Source organism: Drosophila subobscura, chromosome O, assembly GCF_008121235.1.
Source record: "Drosophila subobscura isolate 14011-0131.10 chromosome O, UCBerk_Dsub_1.0, whole genome shotgun sequence".
Lineage (NCBI taxonomy): Eukaryota > Metazoa > Arthropoda > Insecta > Diptera > Drosophilidae > Drosophila > Drosophila subobscura.
The window spans coordinates 3100767-3116862 of record NC_048533.1 but is presented as its reverse complement, the minus strand read 5'-3'; the positions used below and the strand labels follow the sequence as shown (position 1 = coordinate 3116862).

At 52.1% G+C, this 16096-nt stretch overlaps 1 protein-coding gene across 4 annotated transcripts in view; it reads left to right on the top strand.

The window, feature by feature from the left end:
- Positions 1 to 16096, top strand: part of LOC117898024 (alpha-protein kinase 1) — a 51573-nt gene that overhangs the window by 18457 nt on the left and 17020 nt on the right. The window contains exons 2-4 of one of the 4 annotated variants that reach the window (XM_034807161.1): positions 11690 to 13914; positions 14011 to 14380; positions 14413 to 14762. In XM_034807161.1, the coding sequence (XP_034663052.1) occupies positions 11690 to 13914; positions 14011 to 14380; positions 14413 to 14742 (2925 nt within the window). In that variant the 3' untranslated portion in view covers positions 14743 to 14762. Of the gene's footprint in view, positions 1 to 11689; positions 13915 to 14010; positions 14763 to 16096 lie in introns of those variants that run through there. The other 3 variants (XM_034807157.1, XM_034807160.1, XM_034807159.1) reach the window with 3 other exon arrangements.

Sequence of the window (16096 nt, the reverse complement as noted above, 5' to 3'; positions counted from 1 at the left end):
CCGGCACGGCACGAGACTTAATTCACTTAATTGAGCAGCGACGCTGGCGTAGACGCAGACGTTGGCCGCAACTGCGACAGAGGAGAGGCTCGGCCGGCGCGGTTCTGCTCTGCCTTTGCAAATAGTTTGAAGTTGGCGCCGGTCCGGCATGGGGCATGGATGGGGCACGGCACGATGCGGACCGAGAGTGTGCCGCGTGGCCGTGCTGCGCTGTGCTGTGCCTCCTCCTTTTGTGATTTCACTTTCAGATACATTAACACAAGTGCGCCTCGCCTGGCCTGGCAGCGCCTGCCTCCGAATGCGCGCGCCTTTTGAGTTATTGGTAGCAGAGGCAGCAACAGCGGAAGGAAGCCTCAGCAGCAGCAGAGCAGAGCAGCGCAGAGGCAGCGGCAGCGGCAGAGGCAGCCTCCTTCTCTGTTACCCATTTTCTTTGGCTCTTCGATTTTATGAATGAAAATCGCGACTTGGGCTCTGTGTTTGGTTGCAGCAGCAGAGCAGAGCAGAGCAGCAGCCACACATTTGCATGTGTTCGTTCGTGTGTGGCAAGTGGCAGCAAAGGATACGCACACATGAGTCTGGTGGCCATAAAAATGAAATGCCTCAAGGGGGCACGAACCGTCGTGTATTGTATATCTGCTGTATATCCTTTGTTGCTCGTCTCTCGCTCTCTCTCTCTCTCTCTCTCTCTTAATTTGCCACGCTTCTTAACTTGTTGCTGTGGCTGCCTGCCCCGCTCCTTCGGTCAAGTGCAACACGAAAACGAACATTGTTCAATGAAGAAAATCATAAAAAAAAGAGAAGCTCAAATAATGATAAGCCAAAAAAGATACGAGCCAGAGGAGGACGAAGACGAAGCCTCCCATTCATCCATTATTTTGGCTCGCGCCAAATAAAGTTGGTTTTTTGTTGTTTTGTTATTTGTATTTCGTGTGGCATGGCATGGGGTGGTTCTTCATTCTGCTAAGAACGTAAACAAAAGCCACACAGCACAGGGGAGCAGGGAAGGGCTCTAGCTGGTCGGTCGCATGAGCAATTGCGGTCCGAGTCACGACTTTCGTCGCGCCATGGGAGCCAGAGTCAGGTTGTTGTTTGAAATGCAGGACAGGACGGAACTGAATGGAAAGAACGGAACTACTCAAGGGAGGAGGGGCGATTGGGATTTGGGATCAACACAGAGAAAGAGATTTACCTGAATGAATCGAGTTGGAAGAGTTGAGGGCGGTATTTTTGGTTGGGAATGCCCAAAGATCTCCCCTTTCTATCTATCCATAATTTGCATCTGTTAAAGCACTGACTCAACTTATGCTCCATATAACATTGTTCGACCCTCAACTATACTTTTGAACATCACAACTATCCATCTCAATGGCCCTCCTCTATCTGTCCGTATATCCATCCATCCATCACTCATACCATATATCATCCATACGACTTATCTATTTCTGTTTTGGCAGCCAATCTTTTGTGATAGTCACGACAAATCTCCAATCTCCAACGCAGCTTACCGCGGCTTTCCTATCAATTATACCAACTATGACTAGGCCATGGGTTCTCGGCACATTGTTGAGGGCTTCCCTTAATTACTTTCGATTGTGCCGCAAGACCAATTCGTGGGTTAAGTTCAGAGCTGATAAGGGAGCTGCATATCTCAGGGCGGCAGGTTCAACAAACCTTAAAGTTAACTTAGGAACTTGCACTTATCGAAGCTTAACTAAACAACAGCCAAAACAAGGCGAAGACATTGAACGACCACAAAGCAGACACAATGCAACAGAGATCAGATCAGGCATGGTTGACCGATTGAAAGACCTGCCACATTTGCCACATGGGGCGGCTTATGGGCTGTGATTGAGAGAGAGCGGGGAGGGAGGCCATCCGCGGACTTGGCCTGGTCTTAATGTATGCCCAAAGCACACACACACACACAAACACACTCACGCAGAGAGGGGCGGAGGCAAAGACAGCTGGCAGAAAATCTTATCAATGAATGCGCATCACTTGCACTTGTTTGCACCAGAGGTAGAGCAGCAGCAGCAGCAGAAGCAGGAGGATGGTGGCGGCCGCAACTGCAACTGCGGCGACTGTTGCTACGGGTTCGGGGAATTACCGGCTGGCTTGCTGAATGGCTCGACGACGTAAATGGTTCGACGACGATGACGGCGAGGCAGCAGATGATGACGTGACTCACAGACAAGACAACAACTGCGACGACGAGTACCAACAACCATTACACATCCACTCTACACTCCACTCCACACACACACACACACACACACACACACACACACACACAGACAGAGATGCAACACGGGGAGACGCACGCATTAGCATTATTAAATCGCCTGCCGCAAATTTGCGGTTGCGTCACCTACTTAACACGCGGACCAGTGGTCAGTGGCAGCAGAAGTGGCAACAGTGGGTGGTGGCAGCAGCAGCAGCAGCAGCATCATCGCTTGCTTAAGGATAACAGCGCGAGAGCAGAGCACGAGCATTGCCATTAAGCGAAATTAAAGTTATCGTGCAAGCAGTGGAGCAAGCAGGGCAGCAGCACCGTTCATCCTCAAGCTTCTTTCCGCCGCTCTCCACTGCTTGACAATCAACGGACAGAGAGTGAGAGAGAGAGAGGCAGAACCAGCAGCAGGGGGACTGTGGGTGGAAAGGACAAGCAGTAGATGAGGAGCGGAAGCAGGGGAAAGATGGACAAGCAGTGGATGAGTGGGAGGGCAGTGCCAGGACAAGCAGTTTAAGAGCAGGCAGGCGTCGCTCCTGCCCTTCCAGCCACGTGGTGTACGTGCAATTCGAAAAGTGGTTTTACCCCCGCATGTCAGCCACCCAACCAACCACCCACCACATCCCTCTAGCAGGCATCCTGGTGGTAGGCTTTATTATGTCAGACCAAAGGGGGAGATAGAGCGCACAGCAGAGAGAACGAGAGAGAGGAAGAGAGCGTTTCACCCAATTTCATTATATTTGCCAACGTTTTTAGCTTTTATACGTCATACGGCGTATCTCACCACACACCCAACCAATCCACCCCACCAGAGGGTGGGTGGGTAGAGACAGCGAGAGAGTCTCGGTGTGGGTGTACGATAGAGAAAAGCCGGCTCCAATGCTCGGCTCGGCTCGGCTCGGCTCGGTTCTGCACTGCACACGACGAATCCACTGCGCAGGGTCGTGCCGAAACATCGCCTCGATGTGGTGTGTGGTGTGACGACTGGGTTTGGGGTTGGGGTGGCAGATGGTTGGATGGTGTGGTGTGGTGGTGGGTTTTTTGGGTGGCTAGGGTGTGTGGTATATGGGCCTGTGTAGGTGGTTTTCGCCTGCCAGTGCTGCCAACCCATTATTATAAAGAATATAATATTATAATAATGTCAGGCATAAAGTGCAAAAGAGAGACAGGACCGCACACAGAGTGAGAGAAAGAGAGAGAGAACATTTAGGGATGAGAAACCATCTTTCCCACCCACTGGGAGCTTACAAACACACACACACCAACGCAAGGCTATATCCATGGGTGAGTGTGCGAAATAAGGTTATTTTATAAACAGTTCTGGGTGTTATAGGGGGGCGAAGAGCAGGAGCGGAGCAGAAGCCGGTGCTCAGGAGGTTGGAGTTGTCGTTGGCTGTGTGTGTGTGTGTGTGTGTTAGCGAGTGTGTGGGCGGGCGGCAGCGTATCGAAGTGGAGTCGGGAGTCAACGTCATAGTCACGGCTGGGCGCTCGCACCCAGTGGGCGGATATGGTTAAAGCGACGACAATTTCTCTGCCGTGCTCTGCCCTTATACAATATATAGGAATTGGCTAAAGGACTCGTCCTGTCGCTTAAAGACGGCATTGAAGCCGGAACGCAGAGATCTGGCAGATGAAAGATGGTGCCAAGAAGAATCTGATCATTTTTGGGCACTTGAAGATAATTACAGACAACTTTGGATTGGTGTTTCTATTAAATTCCATTTTAAATTGCGATAGAATTTGATCAAATTTGTTGTACTGAATTCATAAGCAGTGTTTCCCACATGAGCGTTCTGATTCCCTTACAATACCATGAGAAAATGCCATGGTCAGCCTTGATACGATCTCCATTCGCCGTAACGGCCTGCCTGCATCTTGGCGATTCAAACTACGTGATTTTGCGCGCGCTCCCCAACATCCGTTATCCCACCACAACCTTCGCTAGCATGCGAGAGTAGGGGTTGGCATATTCACCATCGCACTGCATTGAGTGCACCTCCACCACAGCAGAAGCAGGGCGTTTTTGGGGTGGACAGTCGGCCCCCGCTATTAACAGACCAGACCAGAGCTGAGCTGTCGCTGCAGCCACCCATTTTTGCCATTCTAAGCGAAACGTACTAGAAAAACAGTCACCGTCACCCCGGTGTTACTGCCAAAGCTGCTTGTTCTTCTTTTAAAGTGTTTTCGAAATTGAAACGAAATAAAACGAACCCAAAAGCAGCACAACAGCCCAAGCAGCAGAGCAGCAGATACGTTTTTCCTACAAAAATCGGAACGCAACACTGCCGCCATCATTTATTTGTCGTTGTTGTTGTTGCTGTTGCTGGCCTGGTCGGGCTCTTTTTTTCTGCTACGTTCAACAAAATTAAACTCGAGTCGAGTCGAGTCTCTGAACGAACCAACGAACGAACGAACGAACGTTCGCTCCGTACAATTTGAACGGCAAAAGTTGCGATATTACGTCCCTCGATATCAAAAGCAGCAGCAACGGCAACGGCAACAACAATACATACATACACACGAACATACATATCCGTTTTATACATGAAATTTACACACAGATACGTTGGTTCCATCATCATTATTTACCAGCAGAGCCAACGTCAACGTCGCCGCCGCCTGCCTGCCTGCCTGCCTGCTTTGCTTGCTTGCCATTCCATTGCTTTTGTTGTTTTACCCTCGCTCGTCGGCTCTCGTTCCCCTTCCAACCCCTCTCCATCCTTGGTTTTCTCGCTCTCTCTGCCTGTACGACTGCCGTACGTCCCGTCCTCACCTCTCCCCTGTGGCCCACACTTTATTTTTAACTGTGCGACTGTACTTCGTGTCGCTTGCTTCGGCTCTGATCTCGCCTCGTCGGCTTTGCGCATTGCTGTTCGTTGTTGCTGCTGCTGCTGCTGCTGCTTTTGTAGTATTTTTATATGGCATTCTCTCCCATTCCATGCACACACTCCCGTACATATATATGGGTGTATGTATATATACACTGGCGGGACGGTGACGCCGTCGTACCGTTCAGAGTGAGTCGAGTCAGCAACATTGGGCTGCGACTGTAGATGTGAATGTGAATGTGCCTGCGACTGTGGATGTGGATGGGGAAATTGTGGACGGTGGAGTGGAGCGTTGGGGCCTCTGTATATTTCAGTATACTACTCGTATGTACAGACATTTTTTTCCATAGTATATTTTTTTTTTGTGTAATTTTCTGTTGTATCGTACACTGCGCGACGTGCAATTTGCGCACTGTGTTCGTTCGCAGCGACAATTGTTAACGGCAATTGTTGGTGGCTCTGGTCGGGTTTCTGTTGTTTTTCAGCCCAGCTACCGCCATTGTAGCCCTGGTTCCGATTCGGAGCCAGCGATTAGCGAGCACTTGACGCAATCCTTGCGACTGGCCTGGCCGTGTTCGGTATTTTTGGTGTGCGGTTGATTCGTTCTCGCGCGCCGTTGTCTTATCATTGGGCGCTCGCGATAAGCAGGCAGTAGCGGTAATAACGGCAGAATTTCGCATGGCATTGGGGCCTTTGAATGATGTGGATGATCAGCATCTCATCTCATCAGACTTATCTGACAGTCCGAGGCGAGAGAGTCAGCTGGTATTCGCCAGGGCAGGGCAAACAAAGTCAATAAGTGGAACAGTTAGTTCCGGGAATCTATAGGTGATTGGAATATATGTTTATCCGATGATCCTATGAAACTGTACCTACAAATAGAAAAATAGCAAATTCTACCTTAAAACCCAACTCCATAACAACTGGAACTCCCACGAAAATATAAAGTACTGCTGCCCATCCCAAGGGAATTCCACGAATTCTTATTAGCTGCTGCGGCTATCAAGAGCGACCTACAGGTTGATTTCCTCTCAATTGCATTCCCATTTCATAGTTCCCCCCCTGGCAGTGGCACTGGCTACAGCACAAACTCTCAATCTCAGTCGGATTCAGCAACAGTCTGGGAAGTCCAAATGACATATTGATGGATCGGCTTGCCTGGGATGGCAGAAGATGGGAGAGCGAGCAGGTAGACGTACAGAAAGTGCTTCTATCCTAGAAACCGAAAACCAACGACCGAATGGCGTGCCTAATGCGCTGCATCCTTTTTGAGGATTATACCTTAGGTAGAGAGTGGAGCGATGTTCGAATACGACACGACAGAGAAGCGGCCATGGACCGAGGAACGACCCTTGGGCCAGGGACTTAGAGGGGATGAGATTTGTGCGTGTGTGTGAGCTCGCATTTCAAGAAAAGAAACGTTTTTGCATATTATGGTCCGGTCCGTCCGCGTCCGCGTCCGCGTCCAGACCAAACAGCTAACAGCTGATTGCGCCTCCTTCTCTTTGTTTTTGTATGAAGTATGAGGCGGTTCATTGACCAAAAGTCATGACTGGGACGCCACCATTCTTAACCCCACGCTTCAGGAATGCCGGTCGGTGGGGGCTATTCATACATGTTCGAGAGTACTATATGCTGTCAGCTGTTCGGAGCACACATGAATGCTCACGTTCCACCAGCACACGAGAGCATAAGCATAAGCAAGAGCAAGAGAGATGTCCGCATCCATCCCGTGCCTTGCAAATTTTCAATGTCACCAATTGCGACGCCAAACTCCGCTGCCGGCGTCGCTGCTTATAAATCTTCGACAACACACAAAAAAAATACATACGAAAAACGGCGCATTGAAAATTGCTCTAATTCGCCAAAAACAGCTGATTTTCGTCGTCGTCGTCGTTGTCGTAGCTTCCTGTACCTCCTCTCACGGCCTCCACTGCCTCCCGCCGCTCTGCCTCTCGGGGGCAATCGACGGCTGGCTGGCTGGCTGGCTCCAAACATCGACATGGACTCGGTGGGGTTTTTTTTGCGGTGTCTGTCAGTCGTGTGGCGGTCGTCGTCGTGCGGCAACATGAAATGGCCGACGCAAAATATGCGCATATAAAAGCTCCTCCTCACCCCCCAATCGGAACGCCAACGCCATCCCCATCCCCATCCCCATCATCCTTGCCTTATAACCTTGCATCATAACAAGAGTGTACGTATTTAGGCTAGTTACAGGTCGAAAATCTTTTTCCTTTCCCACAAAACATCATGTGCCGCTATGGCACTCACTGCCCTGCCTCCCTCTCCTCTTCCACCCACTCGGCCATTGTAGTGGGTGTGGGAGAGCAGCGACAGCCACCAGCATGGGAAACACCAAGAGACGACAACATATCTAGCGTCGTCATCTCCAAATCAAACTCAAAACTGTTCAGAGAGGAGGGAGAGGGAGAGGGAGAGCAAGAGCAAGCTAGTGCTAGTGCTCAGTGCTCGTCTTCCATTCAATTCCGTCCGTTTTATTATGATGAGCAGCAGTCGCGGTCTTCCATACGCAAACTTAAAGCCCCGCTTCTTCTTTTTTATTGCGCCTCTTCCTTTTCGTTTTCTTCTTCTGGGCCACCACTGCCGCCGCCGCCGCCGCGCTCTTTTCATGTTGTTTCGTCTTCCCTTTGGCGCGGGGGGATCGTGCATTTAAATTGCTTTTGTGCGGAGATCGTCGTTTCGTTTCGTCGGAGCCAAAGTCGCGGACCAGCTCGGGTTCGGTCTTCGTCTCCGAGCCGCTGTCTCTGGTTCGAGCTCGAGCTCTACCTCTGGCTTTTGTCGAAAACTGAAACTTGGGTTTTTTTCTTCGTCAATCTTGTTGCTTTTTTGTTGCCCGCTTCGCTTCGTTTTCGCTGCTATCGCACGTTGTTGAAGAATTCAAAGTGGGGCCCACAGAGCCAGACCGGGCCTCAGACCCGACCCAACGACTCTCGACCGGGCCGGCGAGGCAGGCACAGAGGTAGCGACCGACTTTAATGCTTGCAAGTCGACTTTTGAGCGGCGGCAACGGTGCGCTGTGGGTTAAGCGAGGCACAGTGGAATGGCTGTGGCTTTTAGTGGAGGGGTGTTAGTACTTTTAGTCAAATATTTTACTCGATTAAGGGCGCTTTATATAGTAATTTAGTGAGCATATTTGACAGTCATTTGGAGTCATTTTATTCAGTGTGAACTGCCATACCAAAGATCTAAAGTTACCTATTTCTCATTTTCTCATTTACCATTTTTGCCCCACGGTGCCGGGCCCCAAGCGGACGATGATGTTTCGTTGTCTCTAGCTTTCGGGCAAACATTTCGAGTTGCTGTTGCTGTTGTTGTTGTTGCGTTGCCTCCGACGACAATGACTGGGCTCCGACTCTGACTCTGGCTGTGACTCTGGCTGTGCCTGTGCCTGTGTGTGGGGCTCTCAGGTTTTCAGTTCGTTCGTTCGTCCATTCGTTCATTTCGTACTGTCGGTCGTTCGTTCGTTCGGGCCTGACTGGCTGGCTGGCTGGCTGTTTGGTTGGTTGGCTCATAACCTGAAACTTGAATATTGTGGAATTTGAAGGTAGCATGGATGTTGTTGTTGTTGTTGTTGTTTTTGTTGCTGTTGCTGCAGCAACAACTGCAGCAACGCTGCGTGCGAGCTTTAGACTCGAGCACAGCACAGCACAGCACAGGCCGCCGTCAATTTGGAGCCAGTCGGAGACGGAGACCGTTGCCGCCGTCTCCGTCTTTACAGCAGTCGCAAATGTATCTGTGTATCTGTGTTGTATCTCTCTCTGCTTCGTAGTGCCCAGCAGTGCCCAGTGCCAGTGCCAGTGCCAGTGCCAGCAGCTGAAACGAGTTGCTGGCGAAGCGTAAAATGCTGCTGCTGTTTGTTTCGCTGGCAAAAAGCTAACGAACGAATGAACGAACGTTGGCTCTGGCTCTGGCTTTGGCTCTGTGGCCCCGAGAGTGGGGACTGGGATTGGATTGGGGACTGGCTGGCTTTTGTGCTGCTGCTGCTGCTGCTGGAACTGGCTGTGACTGTGGCTGAGGCTGTGGCTGTAGCTGGGAGTGATGTGATGTTGGTGTGGCAATAAAAATTCAACTTCTCAGCGAACGAACGCAATGCAGCTCAAAATCATCATCATCAGCAGCAGCAGCAGCAACGGCAACAGAGGCTCAGGCTCAGGCTTGAGCTGTAGTCTTGAGCTCCTCCGGAGATGATGATTGTTGGCCGCTTATAATGATGGCAACACTCGCAACAGCAACAGCAACAGCAACAACAAGCAACAAATGCAATGAGCATTTCTCCAGCTCTACACAAAATTCGAAAGAAAACTGAAAAATGAGCGTAGAAAGTTGTTCCTTTTTGTGTTGTTTTCGATGATTCGATGATTGTTTTGTCCGTTTGTGCGAGCTTTGGCGTTGAAGCTTTGCAGCTTTTTTGCAGCGATCCGTTTCGATTGGCTTCGATCGGAGTCACACGGCGTATGCGCAATGTGCTTCGGATTTGTAGCATCGGTGGCCATTACACATACGACCAGTTGTCGCCAGAACAATGAGGCATGCACACACAGTGTGTGTCGCACGATGACGCTTCCACTCGACTCGCTTCTGCTGATGATAAGCCCCACCAGAACACCAGAACACCAGAACAGAACATGACTCAGAGGAGAGACGAGACAATACAATGGGAATGGCAAATCGTATTGGGAATGGGGCAAAGAATCATCAAAGAAGACGCTGTTCCGTTCCGTTCCCAAAAAGGGAGTACGGAGTCCATGGCCATGGAGCGTGTGTGTCTAGACGAGAGACGACTCGCGACTCGAGACTCTCGCTCCAGCCCCTATACCAAAAATAACCAACAAAAATACAGCTGCAGACGAGCGAAGCAAAGGAACGAGGGATGAAATGCGGCGATGACGATGAGACAGGGAACGGGCACGAGAATGGGAACGGCAGACAGCAGGCAAAGGCAAACAAACAAGAAGGCAAGGGACCACGGACCAGGGACCAGGGCAGGCACTGCGAGAGGGAAGGAAAAATGCGAAACACATGCGACTCAGCCACAACGACGACGACGACGACGACAACCTCGATGACGATATCTGAAAAACGAAAACTCACCCCAAAGCCAAAGCCAAAGCCAGCCGTGGCGACGATGCGCTCGGTCCGGTCCGTCCTCATATTATTTTCCCCCTCAATGCTAATGGTAACTGCAACAGCAGCAGCACACAGAGGCAACAGCAGAATATGCGAGCATATGGCAACCCTTATGAATATGACGCCGATCCGTTCCTCACAAAGAGGCAAAGGCCCGAGCCCGAGCCCGAGCCCGTCCCGTCCCGTCGTTCACTGCACAGATGTTCGAAAAACTGAAAGGGAGACAAGACCGAGAGCAGGGACCGAGTGCTTCTAGCCAGAGAGTTGCCTGAAGGGTGGCAACACTGCAAAAAGGGGGAAAGTCTTTCAGTCCGTGAAAGATGAGTGGCAGTTTCGAAATTGGTGGAGTGTTCAGCAATGACAGAGAGATCTCAGATCGATGGAGATGAACGAAGCGAAGAGCAGGGAGAACCAGGGGTGGATGCACGTATTACAGAGGGTTACAGGAAGACTAGATGATAACTCTCATATCTAAGGATCGACTAGAGCAGATCTTTCCTTCCAAGTAACTCCATATTGAATGTATCCAACAAGTTTCCTGCAAGTTAGGATCACTTGCAATAAACTTATCCCATTAGTCGTTAGTTTACCAAATATCCTAAGCAAAGGAAACTGCATCCCATCCATCCATGGGAAAACTCTTCGATGCAAAAATTCCAAAAAAAAAGCAAAGTTCCAAAAAAATCTGAGAGAAAGAAAGAAACCCAAAAATAGTTTCGAAAAGAACGAAACGCGAACGAATGGAACATCTGAGAACAGAAAAATGCTCTCGGGCAGCACAACAAATGTGCGGAAGTTGTGATGTGTGGGAAAGAGAGCAGCAGCAGCAGCAGCAGCAGCAGCAGTCGAAGGCAATCATCCCACACTCGCACTGCTTTCTCCCCCTCTGCCCGAACACTGCCCCCTCCCCACCCCCACCCCACACCGCTCTCTATCTTTCTTTCTTTCTTGGGCGCTCTTGGGTTTTATTTTAAGAAGATTTCTCGAGTCGAAACGAGTCGCAGGCAGGCAGTGAAACGCCGATGAGCAATGCCACACAGCATACAACGGGGCGTGGGTGGAAGGGCATGGCATGGGCAGGAGGGTGGCATCCTGACTGACGGACAGACAGGCGGACAGACAGACAGGCGGACGGGCGGACGGGCGGACTACTCCTCGACTTTGCCGCTTGACTGTTTGTTGCCTGGCATTTTCCATTTCATTTTCATGCGGCTCTTGCCTGGCTCTTGCCTCTGCCTCGCCTTTGAGTGGGTGGCGAGACACACAGTAGCTAGGCGCAAGCCTGGGGGGAGGGCTGCTCCATGGTGCTTTTCCATTTTCTTGATAAGTTTTTGTTGTTGTTGCTGTTGCGCGTCCTTTGTGCGTGGAAATTTATGAGACAAAGTAAAGCTGTCTTCTTCCTCGCTCCCTGATTTTGCATTTCGTTTTGCTACTTTTTTGGCGGCAATTTTCTAACCAAAAGTCTCTCCTTTGCGCTTTGCAGGTAAATTCAGCGATGGGTCTTCAAGCAACAGCCGCCACAAAGCGGAAGCATGAGCTGACCTTTGACAGCAAGGATGCCAACACCACCTACACGGGCAACTGTGCCCCGCCCCCCCACAAGGCCAACAAATGGGCCATAAGCAACAACAACTACCTGGAATCGCTGGAAGAGGAGCAGCAGCAGCAGCAGCAGCAGCAGCAGGGAGAGACGACTGTGGTGGAGTCGAACAACAATCACATCATCATTGTCGACGCCGAGTCCAAGCTGGAGAGCAGCAGCGGCAGCGGCAGCATCTCCCTCGCGAATGGTAGCGAAGTTACTAGCGTAAAGAGCCAGTCGGAGGTGCCACTGCCACCGACGGCGAGTGCCGCCATCCCGGAGGACAACATCGCCAAGCTGGAGGTGGTGGCCGCCGTGCCCTGTGAGCCCTGGAGCGGTGCGTCCTCGGTGTCCGTCAGCAGCAGCAGCAGCAGCAGCAGTCCACCGTCTGTGATTGGTGGCGGGGCCGAGGATTGCATCTCCAAGCTGCAGGCTGTGGCCGTGCCCAGCGATCCGTGGGGCAGCATTGCCACACGCTCCACGCTGGCCACGACGCTCCTCAGCGCCGATGAGCTGGACGATGACGATGATGACTTCGAGGATGATTACGAGGAGGAGGAGAGCATCATACCCACCTACTGCCCCATGCGGTATCATCCGTTTGTGCCGCTGCCACATCCGCATCCGCACCAGCTGCCAGCCGCCCATCCCCATCCCCATCCCCTCCAGCATCAGCAGCAGCAGCAGCAAGTGGCAGTGGTGCAACAGCAGCAGCAGCACCAACAGGCGGTGGTGCAACAGCAGCAGCAGCAGCAGCAGCAGCAGCAGAGGAGCAGCTACGCCCCCGGATATGGCAGCCGGCAGCCCAACTACTACTCGGAGCCCTTCCCACAGCAGAATTGCTCACGGACCGGAGGCCCCCAGCACATGACGCAGCCCACGCCCCAACAGGCGCAGCAGCAGCAGCCCCAGCAGCCTCGAGGATTCGCCCCACCCCAGTGGACCACAGGATCGGCCGCGCCCACCTCGCCCTCGGGTCAGCAGTTCTACGAGAGCGCGAGTCCCAGTGGAGCGGCACCCGCCTATCCCCAGCAGCAGCAGCAGCAGCAGCAGCCAGCGGCGCCCCAGCAGACGATCCGCTGTGCGGAGAACGGCAAATCCTACCTGGACCTGGGCTGCAGCAGTGCGGCTGGCGCAGCGGTGGCCAGCAGTCCGTCGGCAGCCGCCTCGCCCATCAGTCCGCCTCCATCCACGGCGCCAGTGGCTCCGTTTGCGGGTCTGCCCGGTCTGCCCGGTCTGCATGGTCTGCCCCTGAAGCGGTGCTGCGACGGTCGCGCCGGCGGCTGGTGCAGCGCCAACAGGAGCTGCTACAAGGACACTCGCCTGAAGATACGCAATCTGTCGATGTTCAAGCTCTCCCGCTTCCGGCAGGTGTCGGAGCAGTCGCTCTACCGCTCGGTGCTCATCTGCAACACCCTGAAGCGCATCGATCGCGAGATCGAGGCGGAGGCCAAGGAGCTGCATCAGGCGGCGCAGCAGCACCACCAGCAGGCGGCGGCGGCAGCAGCAGCCGCAGCAGCAGCAGCGGCCCAAGCGGCGCAATATCATCCGGCCTATCAGCAGCAGCAGCAGCAGCAGCAGCAGCAGCAGCAATCCCCGCCAGCGTCGCAACTTCATCCGCATCCGCATCCACATGCCCAGCAGCAGCAGCAGCAGCAGCAGCAGTTGGAGTACGCCCCAGTGCTGAACTGTGCGCGTTTGGCCAACATGGATCACTACCAGCAGCTGGGTTTCCAGCCGCAGCAGCAGCCGCAGCAGCAGCAGCAGCAGCAGCAGCAGCTCGGTGGCTACCACGAGAGACTGGAGCCACAGCCAGCGGCGGGCTACAGGGGCGCAGGAGGAGTTGTGGGAGTGTCGGGATTCCAGGGGCAAGCCAACAACTGTGATACGTCAGCGAGCAGCAGCCAAGCTGCAGGGGCGGCAGCTGGGGCAGCGGCAGCGGGAGGTGCAGCAGCAGCAGCAACGAGCGGGAGCAGTCTTCATCCCTACGATCATTATCCCTTTCGGGAGTCGCAATCCGGACGTGCCACACCGTTTCCCGCCTGCCCCACAACCTCCTCCGCAGCAGCAGCAGCAGCAGCAACCGCGGGAGCAACATCCGCAGCAGCAGCAGCAGCAGCCGCAGAGCCACCAAAAGCCGCGAGTCCTGTGGGCAGCAGCAGCAGTTCCTCAGCAGCATCCAGCGCACCCAGCAACAGCTCCGCCAGTGCCTCCAGCAGCAGTTCCAGCCTCAGCCTGCCAGCAGCAAACAGTGGCGGTGGCAGTGCCACCAGCAGTGGCAGCACTTCGCCCAGCAGCAGCAACAGCAGCAGCGGCAACAGCAACAACAGCAGTGGGAGCAACACAGTGAGTCCTGGCAGCAGCGACACCAGCGATTCGGGCTATGCGGATGACGACTCGACGCGTTCCATCAACTGGAGCTCGGTGCTCAGCCTGAGCTCCCAGTCCGCGCTGGACCCGCTGAACAACAACGATCTGTTCAACATTCTGCCAGCGGCAGCCACGCCCACAGCAGTGCCTGTGTCGGTGGCAGCAGCCGCCTCCAGCACCGCCTCCACGCTGGCCTTCAGTGGCAGCTTCACCACGGTGCAGGCGGGCTCCAGCGGCAGCAGCAGCGGCGGCAGCAGCGGAGCAGCAGCAGCTCGAGCAGCAGCGCCTCATCCACGACAGCGACCTTCACCACCCTGTCGACCATCTCCTCGGCCACCCACTCGCTGACGTCGTCGTATGTGAGCAGCATCAGCTCGGGCGTCAGTGCGGGCGCCAGTACGTGGGAGTACGGATTCCTGGACATGGAGTTCGGCCTCGGGTCGGAGTTCACGGAGCTGGTGCCCAGCTGCAAGCTCTCCTCGGACGAGCTCTTCAAGAGCGGCCTCAGCGGACCGGTGGCCAGTGCGCGACTGCACCACGACAACGAGCTGGAGCAGCCCGCCCACATTATGGTCGGCAGTTAGTATCAGTTGTAGACGACGACACAGACAGGTGGTGCTGGTGCTGGTGCTGGTGCTGGTGGTGGTGGGGGAGCGGCGTGCTGGTCATGCTGCCCCCACCCACTGCGACAGGCCACGAGAAATTCCAAGCAGTATTGAAATGTGAAACAGTGGAGAGACGGAAAGAGAGAGAGAGAGAGAATTATGCTCAGGTTGTGAAAGTGCATGAATTATACAAAATCCCTTGAAATGTACACCTCCTCCCTCTACACACCTCCTCCTTCCACACAGAGAGAGAAACACAGAAGAAGAGCAAGAGGAAAAGGAAGAAGGAAGAAGGAAACCCCCAGACAGGCACAGAACAGATCGCAGAAGCAAAAGCAAAAGCAAAAAGCAAAAGCAAAACTATTAGCTAATTTTTGTAAGTGTAAATAAGGAGAGAAATGTTAGATGTAACTACAAGATCGAGCGATTAAACACATATATAGATTATAGGCATACTTAGGCATGTACCATTAGCTTTGTTAGTTGCAATTGTTGTTTGCCCGGCGAGGGAGAGGGATGCAAAATCACTAGAAAACAAAAACAAAAACAAAAACCAAAACAACAGTTTAGTAATTTGCAGGCAAGAAACACAACAACAACCACACAACGCGATCAATTAATGCAAATGAAACAAATATTTGGTTGGAGTTTTTTTGGCAAAAGCAACAAAACAAAACAAAACAAAAAAAACAAAACAAACAATTGATGATTGATAATTGCAAGAAAAGAAAAGAAAAGAAAAGAAAGGAAACGTTTACTATTATACCTAGGCCATAAGTATTATTATTTATATACAAGATGCAAGCGGATGCAACAACAACAACAACAACAACAAAATACCACAAAAAGAACAACTTAAAACAAAGTTTTATAAAACGAAAAAAGAGAAAAGAAAAGCAAAAACAAACACACAAAAAAACCATAAAAATGCAAGCAAATATAAAGAATTTGTTAAAAAAAAAATTACGAACTCTTTTGTTTTCCTTCGGATGATGGTGGGATTTTTTAGGAACTTTGCAGGATTACCACGGAGTTCTGAATGTCCGTGCCAAAAATCCAAATGCATTCCCAGCGGTTAAATGTGGAACTAAATCGTAGTTCATTTCACTGTCACCAGGGGCGCCATGCGAACTACACATCTAGCTAAGACTCAAACCATCACTTTCGCCGTAGTTCACTTATTAGACGCAAAGGTGGCGCTAGCGTTTTCCTTCAAATACGTGTTAAGTACATTCGGGCACTAACCAAATAGTATAATAGATATATTATACTATTTGGTTAGTGATACGGGTTAATGGGGTTTAGTTCGTTTGTTCCCCTCTAACAATATGTT